This window comes from Trichomycterus rosablanca, chromosome 21, assembly GCF_030014385.1.
Source record: "Trichomycterus rosablanca isolate fTriRos1 chromosome 21, fTriRos1.hap1, whole genome shotgun sequence".
In the NCBI taxonomy this organism is placed as follows: Eukaryota; Metazoa; Chordata; class Actinopteri; order Siluriformes; family Trichomycteridae; genus Trichomycterus; species Trichomycterus rosablanca.
In genome coordinates, this window is record NC_086008.1 from 20,287,498 (window position 1) to 20,307,180 (window position 19,683).

General features: G+C 44.7%; 2 protein-coding genes across 4 annotated transcripts; one reads left to right on the forward strand and one right to left on the reverse strand.

Annotated features, from left to right (window-relative positions):
• The first annotated feature begins 426 nt into the window (after nt 1-426).
• rsrc2 (arginine/serine-rich coiled-coil 2) lies at nt 427-13,391 on the forward strand. Of its 3 annotated transcripts, XM_063017672.1 has the most exons (10): nt 427-525; nt 5,235-5,392; nt 6,123-6,163; nt 7,062-7,204; nt 8,345-8,491; nt 8,595-8,711; nt 8,941-9,026; nt 10,880-11,148; nt 11,419-11,511; nt 12,816-13,391. In XM_063017672.1, the coding sequence occupies exons 2-10, from the start codon at nt 5,305-5,307 to the stop codon at nt 12,999-13,001; spliced, it is 1,170 nt and encodes a 389-aa protein (XP_062873742.1). In that variant the 5' UTR covers nt 427-525; nt 5,235-5,304; the 3' UTR covers nt 13,002-13,391. The 3 variants fall into 3 exon arrangements, with proteins under 3 accessions (XP_062873742.1, XP_062873744.1, XP_062873743.1); XM_063017674.1 differs by lacking the exons at nt 427-525; nt 5,235-5,392 and adding an exon at nt 6,492-6,570 and having other exon boundaries at nt 6,146-6,163; XM_063017673.1 differs by lacking the exons at nt 427-525; nt 5,235-5,392; nt 6,123-6,163 and adding an exon at nt 6,181-6,570.
• Nucleotides 13,392-15,050: 1,659 nt separating this feature from the next.
• On the reverse strand, nt 15,051-19,030 carry si:ch211-110p13.9 (uncharacterized protein LOC562347 homolog). The gene is made up of 4 exons (XM_063018137.1): nt 18,908-19,030; nt 17,734-17,863; nt 17,518-17,651; nt 15,051-16,576 (listed from the first exon to the last, which is right to left on the reverse strand). Exons 1-4 carry the CDS (start codon nt 19,028-19,030, stop codon nt 15,803-15,805), a joined length of 1,161 nt encoding a protein of 386 aa, XP_062874207.1. The 3' UTR covers nt 15,051-15,802.
• Between the last annotated feature and the right edge of the window lie 653 nt (nt 19,031-19,683).

The following is a 19,683-nucleotide window of genomic DNA, read 5'->3' on the forward strand; positions in this document are numbered from 1 at the left end:
ATACATCTCAACAGACCTTGGTAGGTGTAACAAAAACTAAATAAACCTACGATCAGATAGGTGTACCTAATAAACTGCTCGGTGAGTTTCTTTCTGTATGAACGTCTGAAATCCATACATCAAATTAGAAATAAAAACCTGATCAGCTATATGAGTGTGTAATATTTCCAGAAATGTTGTGTTATTTAAATTATGAAAGTAAAGTTAGTACCAGACTCGGAGAGAGTGAAAAGAGACGTTTGAATGCCAAAGACAAAGGCTGTGAGTCAATTTGCACAATGGCAAACTAAGCAGTATGATAGTGTAGTGCGCATCTCAATTGCTTGTGCTTGGTTGCCGACGTACACTTTGTGGTGAACGTGTGTGATTTAGGACGCAGCCAAGAAAGACGAGAAGGCTCTAGTAACACGATGTATTGCGTTGAGTTTGAGTAGGTTACAACCCCCACGTCGAAGGTAATTCCGTGTGGGAATAAAATAGATAAAAATAAATAAGTTCTTCAGCTCTGGGTGGTTTGAAACGACGGTAAGTAAAATTTAACAGTATTTGGTGATATTTTGTCTCAGAAAATGTTCATTGATGAGGAGAAACATGGCGAGTGAAGCAGCCGGAGAATGAAGCGAAGGCCGCTCGAGCTAACAGCACATTTTCAATAATATGTGATAATGTGTCTTTTTAAAATGCTTAATAAGTTCTTAGTTTGAGATAATATATCGTTTAATAAGTCTGCGATATTAAAATGCAGTTTATTTTACTGCAGCGTTTAGTTAAACACTTTTAATAATCTGTGGGCTTCGAGTGACTCGACGTCGTTAGCATTGTTAGCTACATTAGCTACTCTGCCAACTGCTAGGAAACATCTCAAATGTATTACACACAATATAAATAAACAAACACACACACAGAATGCAAAACATTTTATACTTTTAGCAGTACAAGTCTTTAATTTGGACAGCCCTAATCAAGTACAAATAGATACAAACGTGTTTACATTGTAATGCACAACTACAGTTTGTTTACCCAATTCATTACAATGGATTGTAATAAACATAAATGTGGTACATTACATGTTCAAAAGTATATGGCCAACTTTCTTAACTAATCACCATTGCTATTAGACCTATAACAACAATTATATCAAACGAATAGCAAGCCTTTGACTTAGTTCCAGCATGGCTGTACACAAAGCCAGGTCCATAAATACACAGCTCGATGACTTCTCAATCCCTCTGAACCTCACTGGGATGAATTGGATTGACAAGGTGGCCGGGAGGGCGAGCCAGGTCTTCTAATTCCAAAAATAATGTTGGAAATGGAAGTGACACAAATTCCCACAGACACGCTCCAAAGACTAGATGCTTTTGTTGTGTCGAAGGCAACTCTACACTGTATTAATAGTCATGGGTGTTTAGAAAGCTGATAGTCAAGGCTTCTTATTCATTTGGTCATATAGTGTATGAAATGGAATCATCATTTCAGCTGCATTTTGTTCACATTACTACTTGAAATTAATATTCAGTTAGATTTAAAGCATTTAAATATGACATTAGCAAAATACTCTTTTCACAGCACCTTATGTGTATATATACAGGTCCTTCTCAAAAAATTAGCATATTGTGATAAAGTTCATTATTTTCCATAATGTAATGATAAAAATTAAACTTTCATATATTTTAGATTCATTGCACACCAACTGAAATATTTCAGGTCTTTTATTGTTTTAATACTTATGATTTTGGCATACAGCTCATGAAAACCCAAAATTCCTATCTCAAAAAATTAGCATATCATGAAAAGGTTCTCTAAACGAGCTATTAACCTAATCATCTGAATCAACGAATTAACTCTAAACACCTGCAAAAGATTCCTGAGGCTTTTAAAAACTCCCAGCCTGGTTCATTACTCAAAACTGCAATCATGGGTAAGACTGCCGACCTGACTGCTGTCCAGAAGGCCATCATTGACACCCTCAAGCAAGAGGGTAGGACACAGAAAGAAATTTCTGAACGAATAGGCTGTTCCCAGAGTGCTGTATCAAGGCACCTCAGTGGGAAGTCTGTGGGAAGGAAAAAGTGTGGCAGAAAACGCTGCACAACGAGAAGAGGTGACCGGACCCTGAGGAAGATTGTGGAGAAGGGCCGATTCCAGACCTTGGGGGACCTGCGGAAGCAGTGGACTGAGTCTGGAGTAGAAACATCCAGAGCCACCGTGCACAGGCGTGTGCAGGAAATGGGCTACAGGTGCCGCATTCCCCAGGTCAAGCCACTTTTGAACCAGAAACAGCGGCAGAAGCGCCTGACCTGGGCTACAGAGAAGCAGCACTGGACTGTTGCTCAGTGGTCCAAAGTACTGTTTTCGGAAATCAAGGTGCCAGAGTCTGGAGGAAGACTGGGGAGAAGGAAATGCCAAAATGCCTGAAGTCCAGTGTCAAGTACCCACAGTCAGTGATGGTCTGGGGTGCCATGTCAGCTGCTGGTGTTGGTCCACTGTGTTTTATCAAGGGCAGGGTCAATGCAGCTAGCTATCAGGAGATTTTGGAGCACTTCATGCTTCCATCTGCTGAAAAGCTTTATGGAGATGAAGATTTCATTTTTCAGCACGACCTGGCACCTGCTCACAGTGCCAAAACCACTGGTGAATGGTTTACTGACCATGGTATTACTGTGCTCAATTGGCCTGCCAACTCTCCTGACCTGAACCCCATAGAGAATCTGTGGGATATTGTGAAGAGAAAGTTGAGAGACACAAGACCCAACACTCTGGATGAGCTTAAGGCCGCTATCGAAGCATCCTGGGCCTCCATAACACCTCAGCAGTGCCACAGGCTGATTGCCCCCATTGAAGCAGTCATTTCTGCAAAAGGATTCCCGACCAAGTATTGAGTGCATAACTGAACATAATTATTTGAAGGTTGACTTTTTTTGTATTAAAAACACTTTTCTTTTATTGGTCGGATGAAATATGCTAATTTTTTGAGAATTTTGGGTTTTCATGAGCTGTATGCCAAAATCATAAGTATTAAAACAATAAAAGACCTGAAATATTTCAGTTGGTGTGCAATGAATCTAAAATATATGAAAGTTTAATTTTTATCATTACATTATGGAAAATAATGAACTTTATCACAATATGCTAATTTTTTGAGAAGGACCTGTATATGGGTTGTGTGGTGAACAACATAAAAGCATCATCCGAACTCACAGTAAAACCGTGTTCATTTCTATAGCCATGATGTTACCGATGACGCAGAATCATTACGTTTAATGATGCAAGGACGTTTTTCATGTGGCTCAGGATGGTGCTGTCATCCTTCTTACCCACAAACGTACTTTCTCACTATCTTCTAAATGCATCACTAGGTCAGCTTTGCCAGGGTTGCATCACGAAAATGCCCGGTGCGACAACTTAATCAGCGGTTTACCCGAGATCCAAAGATTTGAGACGTCTCAAACTGATTTGTTTTTATTTGGGATTCAATTCAGATCTAAAGGTTATTGTGCCTGTCAGCAGTGAGATAAGATAAGAGTCCTTAACTGATCCCCATGGGGGAAATTCGAGTGTTACAGCAACTCCAGTACAGTGTAAGTACAGTAAATAAAAGAATGGCATTTACAACTATATACGAAAACACTATATGTAAGTATATACATTTGTGTGTAATAATGTTATTCAAACATTCTCAGTCTCCGATTGAAAAATATGTGTAATGAGTCTGTGTGTATGGTCAATATTGACCCCGATACTGATATTTGCTTTTGGATTGGAACCCCTTTTCCTTCCCTTGCCAGGGATTGTTATAAACATTGGATTTCGGGGTAAGCTTTAAACCTCTAAAGGTCCTGGGCACATCTGCGGCGCTGTACATCAAGCCGATGCAGATCGGTCGATTTAGGAAATTTTGCTAGTTGCCGTTTCCTCCCCGGAGAACAAGGTTTTGGTTTCATGTAAATGTTTAATTTGAATGGGATTCATCTCCTGTTGTAAGTTATGCAAACAAAAAATTCACTGTATGCAAAGTACACAACCCACTTACTTCGAAATCAGAAACACCTGCTGTAATATAATTTAAAATAAAAAGCTAAAAAAAAATCACACTATTTAACATGAATAAATAGTCTGACCCATTAAAGTAGAGATGGGACGATCGGTCGGCTATGAATCGGTATCGGCCGATTTTTAATCAAAATATGCTATCGGCGATCGGCGATATTTCCTAAAAGTAGCCGATCCGATCGTGTGATATATAAAGATCACGTTAAGTTAACAGCTCAGTGGATCGATCCAGACTTTGAGCTACGAAGCACCAACCATCACATCACCATTCATCAACCATCGTACAGAAACCATCGTGAAAGCTCTTCATGACCTAAAATAACATCATTAACGTTGTGCATCGTACATACGATGTAATTTTGCTGATTGTAATATTTACTTTAAAAAGATAATTCAACCCGGTCACATCTGAGTCGATTCTATCAGCACGTTATATAAACTCCTGGTTCACTTTGGTAAATCGTAAGCGGTTCTTACTTGTGATGTAGATGAGAACAGAAAACGTTACAGAGCCAATCAGAGGCAAAAGTTTATTCATTACCAAATTCGTTAGTTCAGGATCATCTGCTGAACTTTTAGCTCCTTAGACGGAACGAGTCTGACTCGGTTACAGATCTGTGGTAATAGCAGTTTAATTAAGCTTTTTAATGAAGCTTTTTAATGTAAGAGAGTCACACAGAATGTTCTGTAGTAGCTGGTGTTTATTTAAAACCACGACATTTAATTAATAACAGTAAACACGGAGAGATAACCGAGAAGAGAAACTTACGCTTCGCGAAAAATGACTCGTGAATCAATGAATCACTTATAGCGATACAGTGAACAAAGCGTCTCTTCTAAAGGCGCACACACACACACACACACACACACACGTGCGCGCTGCTCCGGTTTATCTTCACTGTGAGGCTCTTTTTAAGTTTATTTATTTTATTTACCGTTCCCCCCCCCGATCGCAATCGGCTATCGGCAGATGTCCCTGAAAGGACATCGGAGATCGGAATCGGTGCCAAAAACCCCGATCGTCCCATCTCTACATTAAAGGCTAATGATTTTATTAATGCTGTCACTGATGAAGTGGATCAGGTTTTATAAAAATAAAAGATATTTTAAACAATAGAATCTCTAAAAAAAAAACAATCATTTGTGTGTGTAAATGCCACGCCCTTTCTCCTCCCTATCAGGCAAATGAAGCTGTTCTAAATAAGCCTCCGAATCCGAGCTCGGACATCGACGTGGACTCGCACCTACGACATGGAATCTTCCAAATCGAAATCGCCCCGGAGTGGGAAGCATCACTCACGGTCCAGATCACGGTCAAGGGACAGAAAGCGCAAGTCAGGTAAACCTCCCGCCGTACACACGGGGATGGATGCGTGAGCGTCGGGTGTGTCGCTGGTTTGGTCGGGCGCTCGGCGGACACGGTTAAATGGGGAATACTGGGAGAGTATACCGGTGTGTTCATCTGTACTTGTTTGGGCTGTCTGTAGGAATTCTGTGAGTGTCTCACTGGCGTGCACAGGGGAACTGGATATATCAAAACAAAATTGGGTCATTAGAGCTCTTACTAGTGAGATTTTTCCTTTGTTTTGCCACTGATTTGAATGGAATGCTTTTATTTGTCATATAAACATATGCAGGTGTGCACATCAATGAAATTCTTTCTTTGCATATCCCAGCTTGTTTGTTCAGCCACACGGGCCGAGAGGTTTAAGGGCCCTGCTCAGGGGCCCAACAGTGCCTGCAAGGCAGTTCTGGGGTTTGAACTCAACCTTTCAATTGATAATCCAAAGCTCTACCCACTAGGCTACCACTGTCCTACTGATTTATCCTGTTCAGAGTCACGGTGGGCCCTGTTCATCCAGAATCACTCGGCGCAATGCATTGCACTCCCCGGACAGGATACCAATCAGTCTTATCCCAAAAAAGACAGCCGGTCTCGTCTGTATGTGGTGTCTAGTGTAGTTTACCACTGCGTCACCCAAGCGCCACTACCAGGGGTCCACGCATGCTCATCTGCATACTTTATCAGTCCAATACATCCCTTCATCAGTCCTTTTTCTCAATTTCAGGTGACAAGAAGCACAAAAGATCCCGCAGCCGGAGCAAAGAGGTAATTACATTACAGACCGTTTCACTCAGATAGGTTAAGTTGATATGGTCACATAAGTTGAGTGTGTCAGCTAGAATTTCTAGCGTTAGGATTCGGGGTAAGTATGCAGGATTAAAGCAGCAGTAATGATATAAATGCCAGATGAAATATTTGGTCATTAGTGAGAGTTTCAGTAGCTATTATGGGGTATTTGATCTCTCTCACATGTCAGATGTGTGAAATTAGAGATTAGAGAGTGAAGTAGCGCAGGGAATGTGTGGGATATTTTTTTTGGTAAAATCCTGTACTTAGATCACATGATAACATCTTTATAACGAATTACACTCAGCGTGCTAATGCACGAAGAGACACTCTGAACTGAAGACGCTGCTGACAGATAGCAAAATAATATGCCTACATCTGGACAGGTAACTATCAGTCATTCAATTTTCCACCTTCCTGAATTCAATGTGTTTATATTTATTTGTAATATATTATTTATTTGTCTCGCAAGTTTAAACGAGTTGCAGTAGAATCTGATGCGTCTCCAACAACATAATTTGTCAATTGATCTTTTTGCATGAGCCTATTTATTAATAAAATAACTATAAATGTAAACACGCTGGTGTATCTGTGTAAAAAACACAAATGCATGCATTCAAATAAATACAAACCCCCAAACGAACAGCAATCCAAATTGAAATATAGTTCATCATCACACTAGGGTAACCCGAGCACTCCTCCATTCCGACTCTACTGCTGTCCACCCAGAAACGTGTAGGTGGGCAGAGGGGAGGGGGGGGGGGGGGGGGTGAATACTTTAGCATTCAGCTAAGTTGCATTGCTTTCTAAGCCAGTGTACTAACACTCTTTGTCGCACTATTTTTCTGAAAAAGACCCACGCTTCTTCTCAAAACAGGCGCGGCGGAAGGACTCGCACAAGAGCGTCAGGTCGCACAGCTCGGACCGCGAGAGGTTCTCCGACGACAGCGCTGAAGAGCGGCACCGCAAAAAACACAAGAAGTCTTCACGAGGAAGAAGCAGGTCGCGCTCCAAGGAAAGGTCGGACATTGGAACGTCCCGTTCCGCTTTAGCGATGCTCACCTGTCAGTACTAGACTGTAAAGCCAAAAGTATGTGGACATGCTTGAGTGTAGGCCACTCGGACACTTTTTTTGTTCTCCCGACTTTTAGCTTGTCCAATTGCCCGATTGCGTCATGCTTCCTCTCCACCAATGCCGATCCCCGCTCTGATTGAGGAGAACAAAGCTAGCTTTTGTCCCCTCCGACACGTGGGCAGCAGCCGTATGCATTTTTTCACCTGCTCTAGACGAGTGTGGGTCAGCCCTGTGTACGGAGACACACCCTGATCAACACGCCTGTGCAGGCGCCATCAATCAGCCAGCAGAGGTCGTAGTTTTACATCTGCCCCACCTGAGCGGCCCACTCAGCCGCTCCTAACAGGTGTTACGGAATTCATAATAATATGCCTTTACATTTGTGAGGACTGCTAGGCGAAGGCTGTATCATTTCTTCAGCTTGACGGGACCATTCTCAGTGCCCGAACTTAACTGTGCTTTTGATTTATCGAAAGCTGTCCCAGAAGAGTGAGAGCAGTCATCGATGCAAAGGTGGCTATTTTAAGGTCATATCTAAGGCCCTACTTAATTCACGGCCGTGAAAATGGTCCCTTTGGGGATTCTATAATCAATGGAAAAGTGTGCTTCTATAGACACGTGATCATCTCTCTGTAGTTTGTGCTGCGCCTCAAAAGAACAAGCCAGTAGAGTATTCTGCTCCCAACAGTTTGTCTATGTACGGTTTATTTCTTACTTTATGAACTCATCAAACTCTTAAGACGCTCGTTTACTCTAGCAATTAGACGAAACGTCCAAGATTTCGAAGTCTAAAGCAGCTAAAAACACGACGGGTAACGACCGAGGTCCGTAAAATCACGCATATTTTACTGTTAATTTATTTGGGCCCTAGTCATACGGCTATTAAAGCATATGGTCAGGTGTCCACATACTTTTGTCCATGTGTGCACGTGTAGGAAGCATCTGACGCAACAGAGGTTTTGTGTGATGGTCCAGCCTATGATACGTTGTGAAGAGTTACCAAAAAAGAAAAAAAGCATCTTCATGGTAGACCCTCGGTGAATTGTCTTTGATTCGGTGCGGTCGGTCTGTTCGCGCGTCCACAGAAAGCGTCGGAGTCGGGAGAGACGAAGATCTCTGTCACACAGCCGCGAGAAGAGATCGAGGAGCCGCGAAAAGAAGAGACGACCCAAGTCCCGGTCCAGATCACGATCCAAACACAAACAGAAGAGTAAAAGTCGCAGCAAAAGCAGGCGAGTCGGCGTCTGTGAAACTTTTTTTATTTGTTTGTTTTTCTGATTTGGTTCTGCATGACCTCAGTGACCCTGATTTTTATCGCTTCGTCTCACGGTGCAGAGAGAAGAAAAAGAAAGCTGAGAAGGTGAAGAAGACGAGTCGCAGTGTTTCTTTAAGCCCGGTGGTTTTCAGAGGCAGGAACACAGCCATGGATGCACAAGAGGCTCTGGCCAGGAGGTATCAAGTTTTAGTTTTTCAGGCAGCATGTTCGGAATATTATATACACTGTATGACTGAAAGGATTCAGACACTGGAATACAGGCTTGTCTAACATCCTGTTCAAACCCATGGACGTTATTGTGAAGCTAGTTTGGACCGTTTCTGTGGGATTTTGTAGTGCATGTACAGCTTCCGTGATCTGACGTTCTTATTCCTCACTCGTCGTGTCGTCCTGTCACATCTCCAGGTTGGAAAGAGCCAAAAAACTTCAGGAACAGAGAGAGAAAGAGCTGCTGGAGAAGCACCAACTGCAGCAGCATGATATAGCAGCAGGTAATAATAATAATAATAATAATAAGTTCAACTTATATAGCGCCTTTCACCAAGCTCAAGGTCGCTGTACAGTAATAAAAAGTGAAAACAAACGACAACACACAAGACGAGGCAAAACAAAACAAAAACAAAAACAAACCGACAGTGAGTAAGGATAGGTTAGAGATATAAGTTCAAGAAGTAGAATGAAAATGTGAGAAGAGATGGGTTTTTAGAGACACCTTGAAAGCAGAAAGAGAAGAAATAGAGCGAAGAGTCGAGGGCAGAGAGTTCCAGAGTGTTGGGGCGGCAACGCTGAAGGATCTGCCGCCCATAGTGGACATCCTAAATCTAGGAACAGATAGTTGATTCGTGTCTGACGACCTTAGTCTGCGTGATGGTGTGTGACGTGTGAGGAGTTTAGTAAGATAGGCGGGAGCGAGACCATGAAGTGCTTTAAAAGTCAAGACCAGAATTTAATATTTAATGCGCATGGAAATTGGCAGCCAATGTAGTTCTTCCAAAACAGGGGTGATGTGGTCAAACTTTCGGGTAAATGTCAGGACCCGAGCAGCTGCATTTTGTATGGTTTGCAGGGGACGGAGGGTTTTGGCGGGAAGTCCGTGCAATAAGGAATTGCAGTAGTCCAAGCGGCTGGTGACAAAAGCGTGTATCGGTGTTTCCGCCACCTCAAATGAAAGATAGGGACGGAGACGAGTAATATTGCGAAGCTGAAGAAAGGCTGATTTGGATAGTGATTTCACATGAGGACCGAATGAAAGCAGAGGGTCAAACAGAACGCCAAGATTGCGTACACAGTTGGAAGGTGTGATGGAAACATTCCCAGAAGATTAAGACGTTAAGAAGATTAACGTCTGTTTCACTTTGATATGCTTTGATAAAGTCGTCTAAGCAAGTCCAGAAAGAGAGTTTCGGACCAGGCCTGTCACAGTATGACTAGGGGTGTAGCTACAAGCGACTCGTATCATTTCACATTTAGGTTTTTGTCATTTAGCGGACGCTTTTATTCGAAACGACTTACAGTACCGTGACAGTCTAAGCAATTGAGGGTTAAGGACCTTGCTCAAGGGCCCAAGTAACCTTCTACAGCTGCCCCCGTCATTAAAATCCAAGAGACTGAACAGGATGTGCATAGTTGGGTGAGCATTTCTGCATACGGGTCAGTCCATTCGTTATTAACGTTCTGCCACCACATGCATATGAAAGCCTTGTAATGTACACCATTCACAGCCGGCGCTTCTATCCAACATACAGGGCGGGTAGCACCGTCGCCTCACGGCAAGAAGGTCCTGGGTTCGACTCCCATTCTCTGTATCTGTGGGAATTTGCGCACGTGCGTTTAAAAGAGCATTTGTGGGCGCTAGCACACCCCTGTGGAGCAGAGCCACTTGACCTGGCCAGGCATCAACACGAACACGATTGGCAGTGCCACGGATCAATACGCGTCACATCCGAGTAGGTCCCGTGTTCGATTCCCAGGTGGAGCGGTCTGGGTCCTTTCTGGGTGGAGTTGGCATGTTCTCCCCGCGTTTCCTCCCACAGTACAAAGACGCATTGAATTGATGAATCTTGTGTGACTATTAACTACCTGTCCTGTAATGGATGGAACCAAAGTGTGTAAAAACCTAATAAATTAATAAATATCCATATAAAGTACCTTGCTTAAGGGCCCGACAGTGGCAACCTGGTGGCAACTACTGAGCTGCTTCCAGATCAAAGCAATTCTATAATGTGGACATGTGAGAGACCGGTCTCCAGCCTTTTATGTCTAGGGACGATCTGTTTTTCCACGCGGGTGATAAAGGTGTCGTGTTTTAACGATATGATCATGATGTTCTGCTTTAATCCGACAGCTGCGGCGGTAGCGGCCCCTCTGCTCTGCGACAGCCCCCCGGGTTCGGCCTCCAGCCCGGCCCTCGACGTGGCGGCGCTGCTGGCGTCGGGCACGCAGGTCACGCCCCAGATCGCCATGGCGGCCCAGATGGCGGCGCTGCAGGCCAAGACGCAGGCGGAGACGGGCATCGCCGTGCCCAGCTACTACAACCCCTCGGCCGTCAACCCGTCCAAGTTCGCCGAGCAGGAGAAGAAGAGGAAGCTGCTGTGGCAGGGCAAGAAGGAAGGAGTGAGTGTCTGTGGGAATTTGGGCCCGGGGAGAGCCGCGGATCACCGCGCGCCCCCTCCGATACGCGCCGAATCCAAATCCCACACAGAGCCGTCACGGCTCTGTGTGGGATTTGGATTCGGCGCGTATCGGAGGGGGCGCGCGGTGATCCGCGGCTCGGATCGGATCCGGGTCGTGCAAGCAGTATTGGGAATCGGAAATGACTAAATTGGAGGCTTATTTATTGTATTATTAATAGTGTGTGTGTGTGTGTGTGTGTTTCTATTCAAGGACAACAAGTCCCAGACCGCCGAACTTTGGGAGAAGCTGAATTTCGGCAACAAGGACCAAAACGTCAAGTTCCGCAAGCTGATGGGCATCAAAGTGAGTGTTCAGCACTGTTTTAGACCGTGTCTGTGGGAATTTGTGCCCACTTCATGTTTCAGTTCATAATAAAGATGTTCGGGTTGAGGTCAGGGCTTCATTCAGGCCACCAGAGTTCCTCTAGACCAAAACATCAGCACCAGCACTTTTGTTTTGGACTGTCTGTGGGAATTTGTGCCCACTTACTGTTCCAGTTCATCCTGAAGATGTGAAATTGAGTTGAGGTCAAAGCTCCATGCAGGCCACCTGACCAAACCATGAACACCAGCACTGTTTTGGACTGTGTCTGTGGGAATTTGTGTCCACTTGATGTTTCAATTCATCCTAAAGATGTTAGGGTTGAGGTCAAGGCTTCATGCAGGCCACTGGAGTTCCTCCACACCAAACCATAAACCCCAGAGTCCCTCTGGTCCAAACCATCAACACCAGAACTGTTTTGGACTGTGTCTGTGGGAATTTGTGCCCACTTCATGTTTCAGTTCATCCTAAAGACGTTAGGGTTGAGGTCAGGGCTTCTTGAAGGCCACCAGAGTTCCTCCAGACCAAACCAAACCATCAACACCAGAACTGTTTTGGACTGTGTCTGTGGGAATTTGTGCCCACTTCATGTTTCAGTTCATCCTAAAGACGTTAGGGTTGAGGTCAGGGCTTCTTGAAGGCCACCAGAGTTCCTCCAGACCAAACCATCAACACCAGCACTGTTTTGGACTGTGTCTGTGGGAATTTGTGCCCACTTCATGTTTCAGTTCATCCTAAAGACGTTCGGGTTGAGGTCAGGGCTTCTTGAAGGCCACCAGAGTTCCTCCAGACCAAACCATCAACACCAGCACTGTTTTGGACTGTGTCTGTGGGAATTTGTGCCCACTTCATGTTTCAGTTCATCCTAAAGACGTTAGGGTTGAGGTCAGGGCTTCTTGAAGGCCACCAGAGTTCCTCCAGACCAAACCATCAACACCAGCACTGTTTTGGACTGTGGCTGTGCCTACTGGACTGGAATCTGTGCCTACTTAATGTTTCAATTCTTCCTAAAGATGTTCGAGTTGAGATCAGGGCTCCATGCAGACCTCCAGTCCAGCACCATCAACACCAGAACTTTTGTTTTGGACTGTGTGTGTGGGAATTTGTGCCCACTTAATGACGTTAAGAGTCGAGGTCAGGGCTCCATGCAGACCAAACCGTGTCTTTATGCAAGTTATGACCGAATGAAAATACCAGTAACTAGCTGTCCTGTCATGAATGGAACCAAAGTGTGTAAAACATGACGTTTAAATGGTAGTAAGTTAATAATAAATGGTTCACCGCAGGCCGACGAGGTGAAAGCCCCGGGCAACCTGAACGAGGACGGACTGAAGACGCTGCAGCAGCAGGAGGAGATGTTCCGGAACCTGGACGTCCAGTACGAGATGGCGCGCTCCCAGACCCACACGCAGAGAGGCATGGGGCTGGGGTTTTCCTCCTCGTTCTCCTCACGGGGGATGGACGCCGTCTGATTCCGCAGCCTCCCTCCCTCCCGGGTCCCGATTTTAACTCGCCCGTGCGTTACATTGCATCATGTCGGTTTGCAAATGTAATTTATTGGAATACCAGTTTTGTCTCGGAACAATCCGGATCCTGTAAATACGAGTGACTTGTTTTTTTTTTTTTTTTTAAGGATGTGCTGGGTCTCTAAAAGTAAATGCAACGAAGGTGTGACGTGGTGTCGCACAGCTTTATAAGAGATTTGGACATTAAAGACGTTAGGATGACGTAAACCTGTGGGTTTTTTCTTCCTGACTTAACGTTGTTTATATAAAGAAACCGCTGCATCGAAACGGTCTGGCAGAGAACCACGTGTGCGCCAAGCTGTTGTACCCGCTCACATTAAATCTGTCAGGCCAGAACATTTTGTGTCCGACCGTTTTTTTGGCACTGTTGGTAAAGGTGGGTAAAAAACGTAGAAATATGAACCGTCGTTGTGCTTAATGAGTCTAATTCAACACAAAAAGGCAGAAATTAGAAAGAAATCAAACTTTTAATTGATTTTATTTACAGAAACATTCAAACAAGCAAAACCAAACCAGCCCACATTATATTGGGATTGACAGATTCTCATTTATGGTCTCCTGGTACTTAATGACGTCTAACACCTTGTATTCTACTTGTAATAAAATTCTAGGACCTTTGGAGGTAAAATGGACCCAATCGGGGGTTAATGTTTGTGTTCAAAAGTCTTAACCTTCTGAATAGTTCGCTGATAACTAACTGATAGATTTTGGAACCATCGTGACCCTGACCAGGATAATGCATTAACTGATAGACCTGGAACCACTGTGACCTTGACCAGGATAATGCACTAACTGATAGACTTTGGATCCACTGTGACCCTGACCAGAATAATGCATTAACTGATAGACCTGGAACCACTGTGACCTTGACCAGGATAATGCACTAACTGATAGACTTTGGATCCATTGTGACCCTGACCAGGATAATGCACTAACTGATAGACTTTGGATCCACTGTGACCCTGACCAGGATAATGCACTAACTGATAGACCTGGAACCACTGTGACCCTGACCAGGATAATGCACTAACTGAACGGCTTTGGAACCACTGTGACCCTGACCAGGATAATGCATTAACTGATAGACTCTGGAACCACTGTGACCTTGACCAGGATAATGCACTAACTGATAGGCTCTGGAACCATGAGGACCCTGACCAGAATAATGCACTTACTGATCGACTCTGGAACCATCGTGACCTTGACCAGGATAATGCACTGATTAGACTCTGAAACCACTGTGACCCTGACCAGGATAATGCACTAACTGATAGACTCTGGAACCACTGTGACCCTGACCAGGATAATGCACTAACTGATAGACTGGAACCACTGTGACCCTGACCAGGATAATGCATTAACTGATAGACTCTGGAACCATCGTGACCTTGACCAGGATAATACACTGATAGACTCTGGAACCACTGTGACCCTGACCAGGATAATGCATTAACTGATAGACTCTGGAACCATCGTGACCTTGACCAGGATAATACACTAACTGATAGACTGGAACCACTGTGACCCTGACCAGGATAATGCACTAACTGATAGACTGGTTCAGAGTTCCTAGGATAAATAGGCTCTGGAACCACTGTGACCCTGACCAGGATCACACACGCCTACTGAAGATAGTCGTGAGAGTCCACAGGACCACTGGGTGCAGCCAATCCACCTACTAGCATGTTTCTATGTGGAAGGAATGCCAATAAGAATCCTGAAGCTGCTGCACGCTACAGTGTTTGAGAAGAGGTCGGCTCCCAGGAACAGAGGGATTGTTTGCTCCTGAAGGAACGCACTGGGCGGTTAACTTATGCACAAGTAGCGTCTAATAGCTTAAAGAAAATGTACTTACAGTGGTGTTCAAAATAATAGCAGTCCAACACCATTAACCTGATAAATCACTGTTTTTAGTAGAAGTGATATTTCTACATAGCAAAAAATTTACTTGAAACTGTAGTAGAGTAATGAAAACAAAACAAACCCAACAATTAGGACATGCATGCCGCTCATTCTGAGTAATCAAAGCATTGATTGAAAGGGGGTTGTTCAAAATAATAGCAGTGAGGAGTTCAATTGGTGAAGTCATTCATTCTGCAGAAGAACGGGTGTCAATTTTGGCCCTTATTTAAGGTAGGAGGGTGACAAATGTTGCACAGGTTGGTCATTTCCTTCTGAAATACTGGGTAAAATGGGTTGTTCCAGACATTGTTCTGATGAACAGCGTACTTTTGATTTTGATTAAAAAGTTGATTGTAGAGGGAAAAAACATACAGAGAAGTGCAGCAAATTATTGGCTGCTCAGCTAAAATGCCTTAAAGTGACAACCAAAACCTGAAAGACGCAGAAGGAAGCGTGGAACTACTGTTCGAATGGATCAGAGAATAGCCTTGACCAGGATAATGCACTAACTGATAGACTTTGGATCCACTGTGACCCTGACCAGAATAATGCATTAACTGATAGACCTGGAACCACTGTGACCCTGACCAGGATAATGCACTAACTGATAGACTGGTTCAGAGTTCCTAGGATAAATAGGCTCTGGAACCACTGTGACCCTGACCAGGATCACACACGCCTACTGAAGATAGTCGTGAGAGTCCACAGGACCACTGGGTGCAGCCAATCCACCTACTAGCATGTTTCTATGTGGAAGGAATGCCAATAAGAATCCTGAAGCTGCTGCACGCTACAGTGAAAGTGTTTCTGATTGGCCGATCTGACGTGACTCCGCCCGTTATGGGTCAGTACCTGGGCGTGTCCTTGCATATGAGGCTGGAATAGAGCACGTGAGCCACGCCCGTGATGAGGTTATGGTTGGCGAACTCCAGTATGAGCAGGACGATGGGGTACTCGCTGCGCCTCTTCCACGCGCCCGACTCCTCGCTGAAACCCATCCAGTGGACCAGCAGGTTCCTCATGGCCTCGGGGAAGAGCTCGGTCGCCAGATCCTCGGCCGGCGGGAGATCCCTGATGTGTTCGATGTGCCGCAGCTTGAAGCCCTCGACCTGGCGGCTCACGCTGCCGTTGGCCTGGTGGAACTGGCGGCCCAGCCAACCGGCCACGGTCCGCAGCAGCGCGCTGGAGTAGACGCAGAGGCGGCGGGAATGCGTCTGGAGGAGGGTCATGACGGTCTCCGCGAGCGCGTCCTCGTCCGGCCGTCCGTCCGTCCAGCGCCGGAGGTGATCCAGCAGCTTCACCGCGGTACGCTCCTGTTCTGGGTCTAAAGACGCGCGTCTCACTTTGTCTCCTAGGTCACAGAGCATCGTGGCGAGCTGACCGGCGCGTCTGGAGTCCGCCTGTTCGGATACGGAGCAGTAGTCATGGTCCGCGGGTTTTACCCGGAGGTGTTCGCCCGTCTCCTGAGACTCCGGACCGCCCTCGCGCGGTTCGGGTGGAGCAGCGGCCACACTTGGTACCTCCAGATCTCCTGGATTTGGCGGCTGCAAGGCTAACTGGGCGGTTACGTTATAGCTCGGGTTTAGCTGCACGTCGTCGATCCGAGACTTCCACAGGTCCTTCAAAATAATAAATAAAACAAAACAAATCTGATTTAATAGCATTAATTTAATTAATTGAAACATTATGTACACCGATCAGCCATAACATTAAAACCACCTCCTTGTTTCTACACTCACTGTCCATTTTATCAGCTCCACTTACCATATAGAAGCACTTTGTAGTTCTACAATTACTGACTGTAGTCCAACTGTTTCTCTGCATGGTTTGTTACCCCCTTTCATGCTGTTCTTCAATGGTCAGGACCACCACAGAGCAGGTATTATTTAGGTGCTGGATGATTCTCAGCACTGCAGTGACACTGACATGGTGCTGGTGTTAGTGTGTGTTGTGCTGGTATGAGTGGATCAGACACAGCAGCGCTGCTGGAGTTTTTAAACACCTCGCTGTCACTGCTGGACTGAGAATCGTCCACCAACCAAAAACATCCAGCCGACAGCGCCCCGTGGGCGGCGTCCTGCGCCCGCTGATGAAGGTCTAGAAGATGACCGACTCAAACAGCAGCAATAGATGAGCGATCGTCTCTGACTTTACATCTACAAGGTGGACCGACTAGGTAGGCGTGTCTAATAGAGTGGACAGTGAGTGGACACGGTGTCTGATCCACTCATACCAGCACAACACACACTAACACCCCACCACCATGTCAGTCTCACTGCAGTGCTGAGGATGACCCACCACCGAAATAATACCTGCTCTGTGGGGGTCCTGACCATTGAAGAACAGGGTGAAAGGCGGCTAACAAAGTATGTAGAGAAACAGATGGACTACAGTCAGTAATTGTAGAACTACAAAGTGCTCCTATATGGTAAGTGGAGCTGATAAAATAGACAGTGAGTGTAGAAACAAGGTGGTTTCAATGTTATGGCTGATCGGTGTATATACAGTATATACTGGTACTGACATTTAATAATTAAGCAGCATTCGTACGTATCCGTACCTGAAACGTCTCCAGAATGGAGAGCTGATCGTGTTTATTGTGAAGCTCAAAAGTCACTCGGAAGATTCCATCCACGCTGTAGAACCACAAACCGTTACTGGACCAAGGAACCCGTAATCCCTGAAACCTGAACTCTGGAATCACATGATTAAATAACATCCATGTAATACGGATCATCCGTAAATAGGAAATGTACAGTACTTAGAGACTCGATACCTGAGGAGAAAACCAGTTTAGTGGCCAGTCCCTTTTTGGCGAACTTGGAATGGTATCTGGGGTGGTTCTCCACACGGACGTCTGTGTTTGAGAAGAGGTCGGCTCCCAGGAACAGAGGGGTTGTTTGCTCCTGAAGGAACGCACTGGGCGGTTAACTTATGCACAAGTAGCGTCTAATAGCTTAAAGAAAATCACTAAATCTGTCAGATCCTCAAACAAGATGTAATATATGAAGAACATTCATCAGCAACAACTGCAAACAGACATTACAGATAACTAGAGATTCTTTCACGTAGCTCCTGAGGACTGTCAGCAAGCTTTTATTTGCAGGGTTTTGGAGAATAAACTGACTGTTTTGGTCAGGATTTTAACAAGGCCACTTTAAAACATTTGTCTTGTGTAGATAAGGGCAATTAGGGGCAGCAGAATCCAGTTTTACCCATCTTTTTTACAATCTTTTTGACCCTGATTGGTGCTACTGGAGTGAATTCACTAAAGCTACCTGTTCTGGGAAGAGTCATTCATTTCATTTAGAGATTAAAACTCTCACTGTGGTTTGCTAGAGTCCTGGATACTTTGTAACCCATTCCAGACTCATGTATTTATTAATCTTTCTAATCTCTTGTGCTACTTGTTGAGACATTTTTGCTACTTCACATTGCTGAAAAGATTCTTTAAGTGACGTTTGGATTCAACAAAGCTTCTGAGATCAAGCCTGTGTGTTTCCAATTGAATCTACGTATTAATTAAACTGCAGTTAGGCGGCACGGTGGCACTGTGGTCGCCTCGCAGCAAGAAAGCCCTGGGTTTCGATCCCCCAGGTGGGGCGGTCTGGGTCTTCTGTGTGGACTTGTGTGCATGTTCTCTTTGTGTCTGTGTGGGTTTTCTTCCGGGTGCTCCGGTTTCCTCCCACAGTCCAAAGACGTGCAAGTGAGGTGAACTGGAGACACTAAATTGTCCAGGACTGTGTTCGATATAACCTTGTGAACTGATGAATCTTGTGTAATGAGTAACTACCGTTCCTGTCATGAATGTAACCAAAGTGTAAAACATGACGTTAAAATCCTAATAAACAAACAAACAATTAATTAAACTGGGTTAACTGGTTATGAACCATGCAAAACGTGAACATGTCAGGACATGGAGAAATACTTCCAAGATATGAGATATTTACCTGATCTGTACTGGGTTTGGTCACCTGGAAGGAACTTTCGCCCACCAGATATAGGAACCGAATCCTGCGTCTTCCAGTCTCCCAGTATGGTAAGTTGATGAGTGAGACTGTCTCTGGTGTCATGATTGTGTGTCCCAGGAGGTTCCAAACTGTCCTACACAATACTCTGCTTTCTGTTTGGCTTCTTTTAAGCTTTTCTCCTCATTGGATTTGACAGAAAGGCCAAAAGTGCAATGAACTGGACATGATCATGTAGACAACTAAGATTTTTAAGAATTTAAGCCAGTTTGTCCACAGATCAGATTCACTTCTTAAAGTTCCCAATTTTTTCAATGCCTCATATGATCAGACATCAAATTTATATGTCTCAGGGGGTCATAGCTCTTGTTTTGAGAGCATATTAGGCTGGTGGTCTTAAAAATTTGGCTGCACTTTTATTCTATTTGATTTCTGAACCATGCAGCACATTTAACAACAATGCACGGAACACTGTTAGCTTACGTTTCATCATCCAGGCTGAATTTAACGTTGTGCTAAATCAAGCGTCCATAATTTTATGCACACCGCATCTGGCAGCTTTCGAATGCTCGATGTGGACATTCAGTTAGAAATAAATATCCGAGTTAAATGAATAAAAACATGAATGTAAAGTTTGTTAATATCAGTAATCCGTACACCACCATCCACCACCATTGTTTACAATTGTTCTGCGCATGCGTAGACGCGCACTACTGCCACCTACAGGCGAAGCTCTGCACTCACAAGCACCGTGTTTC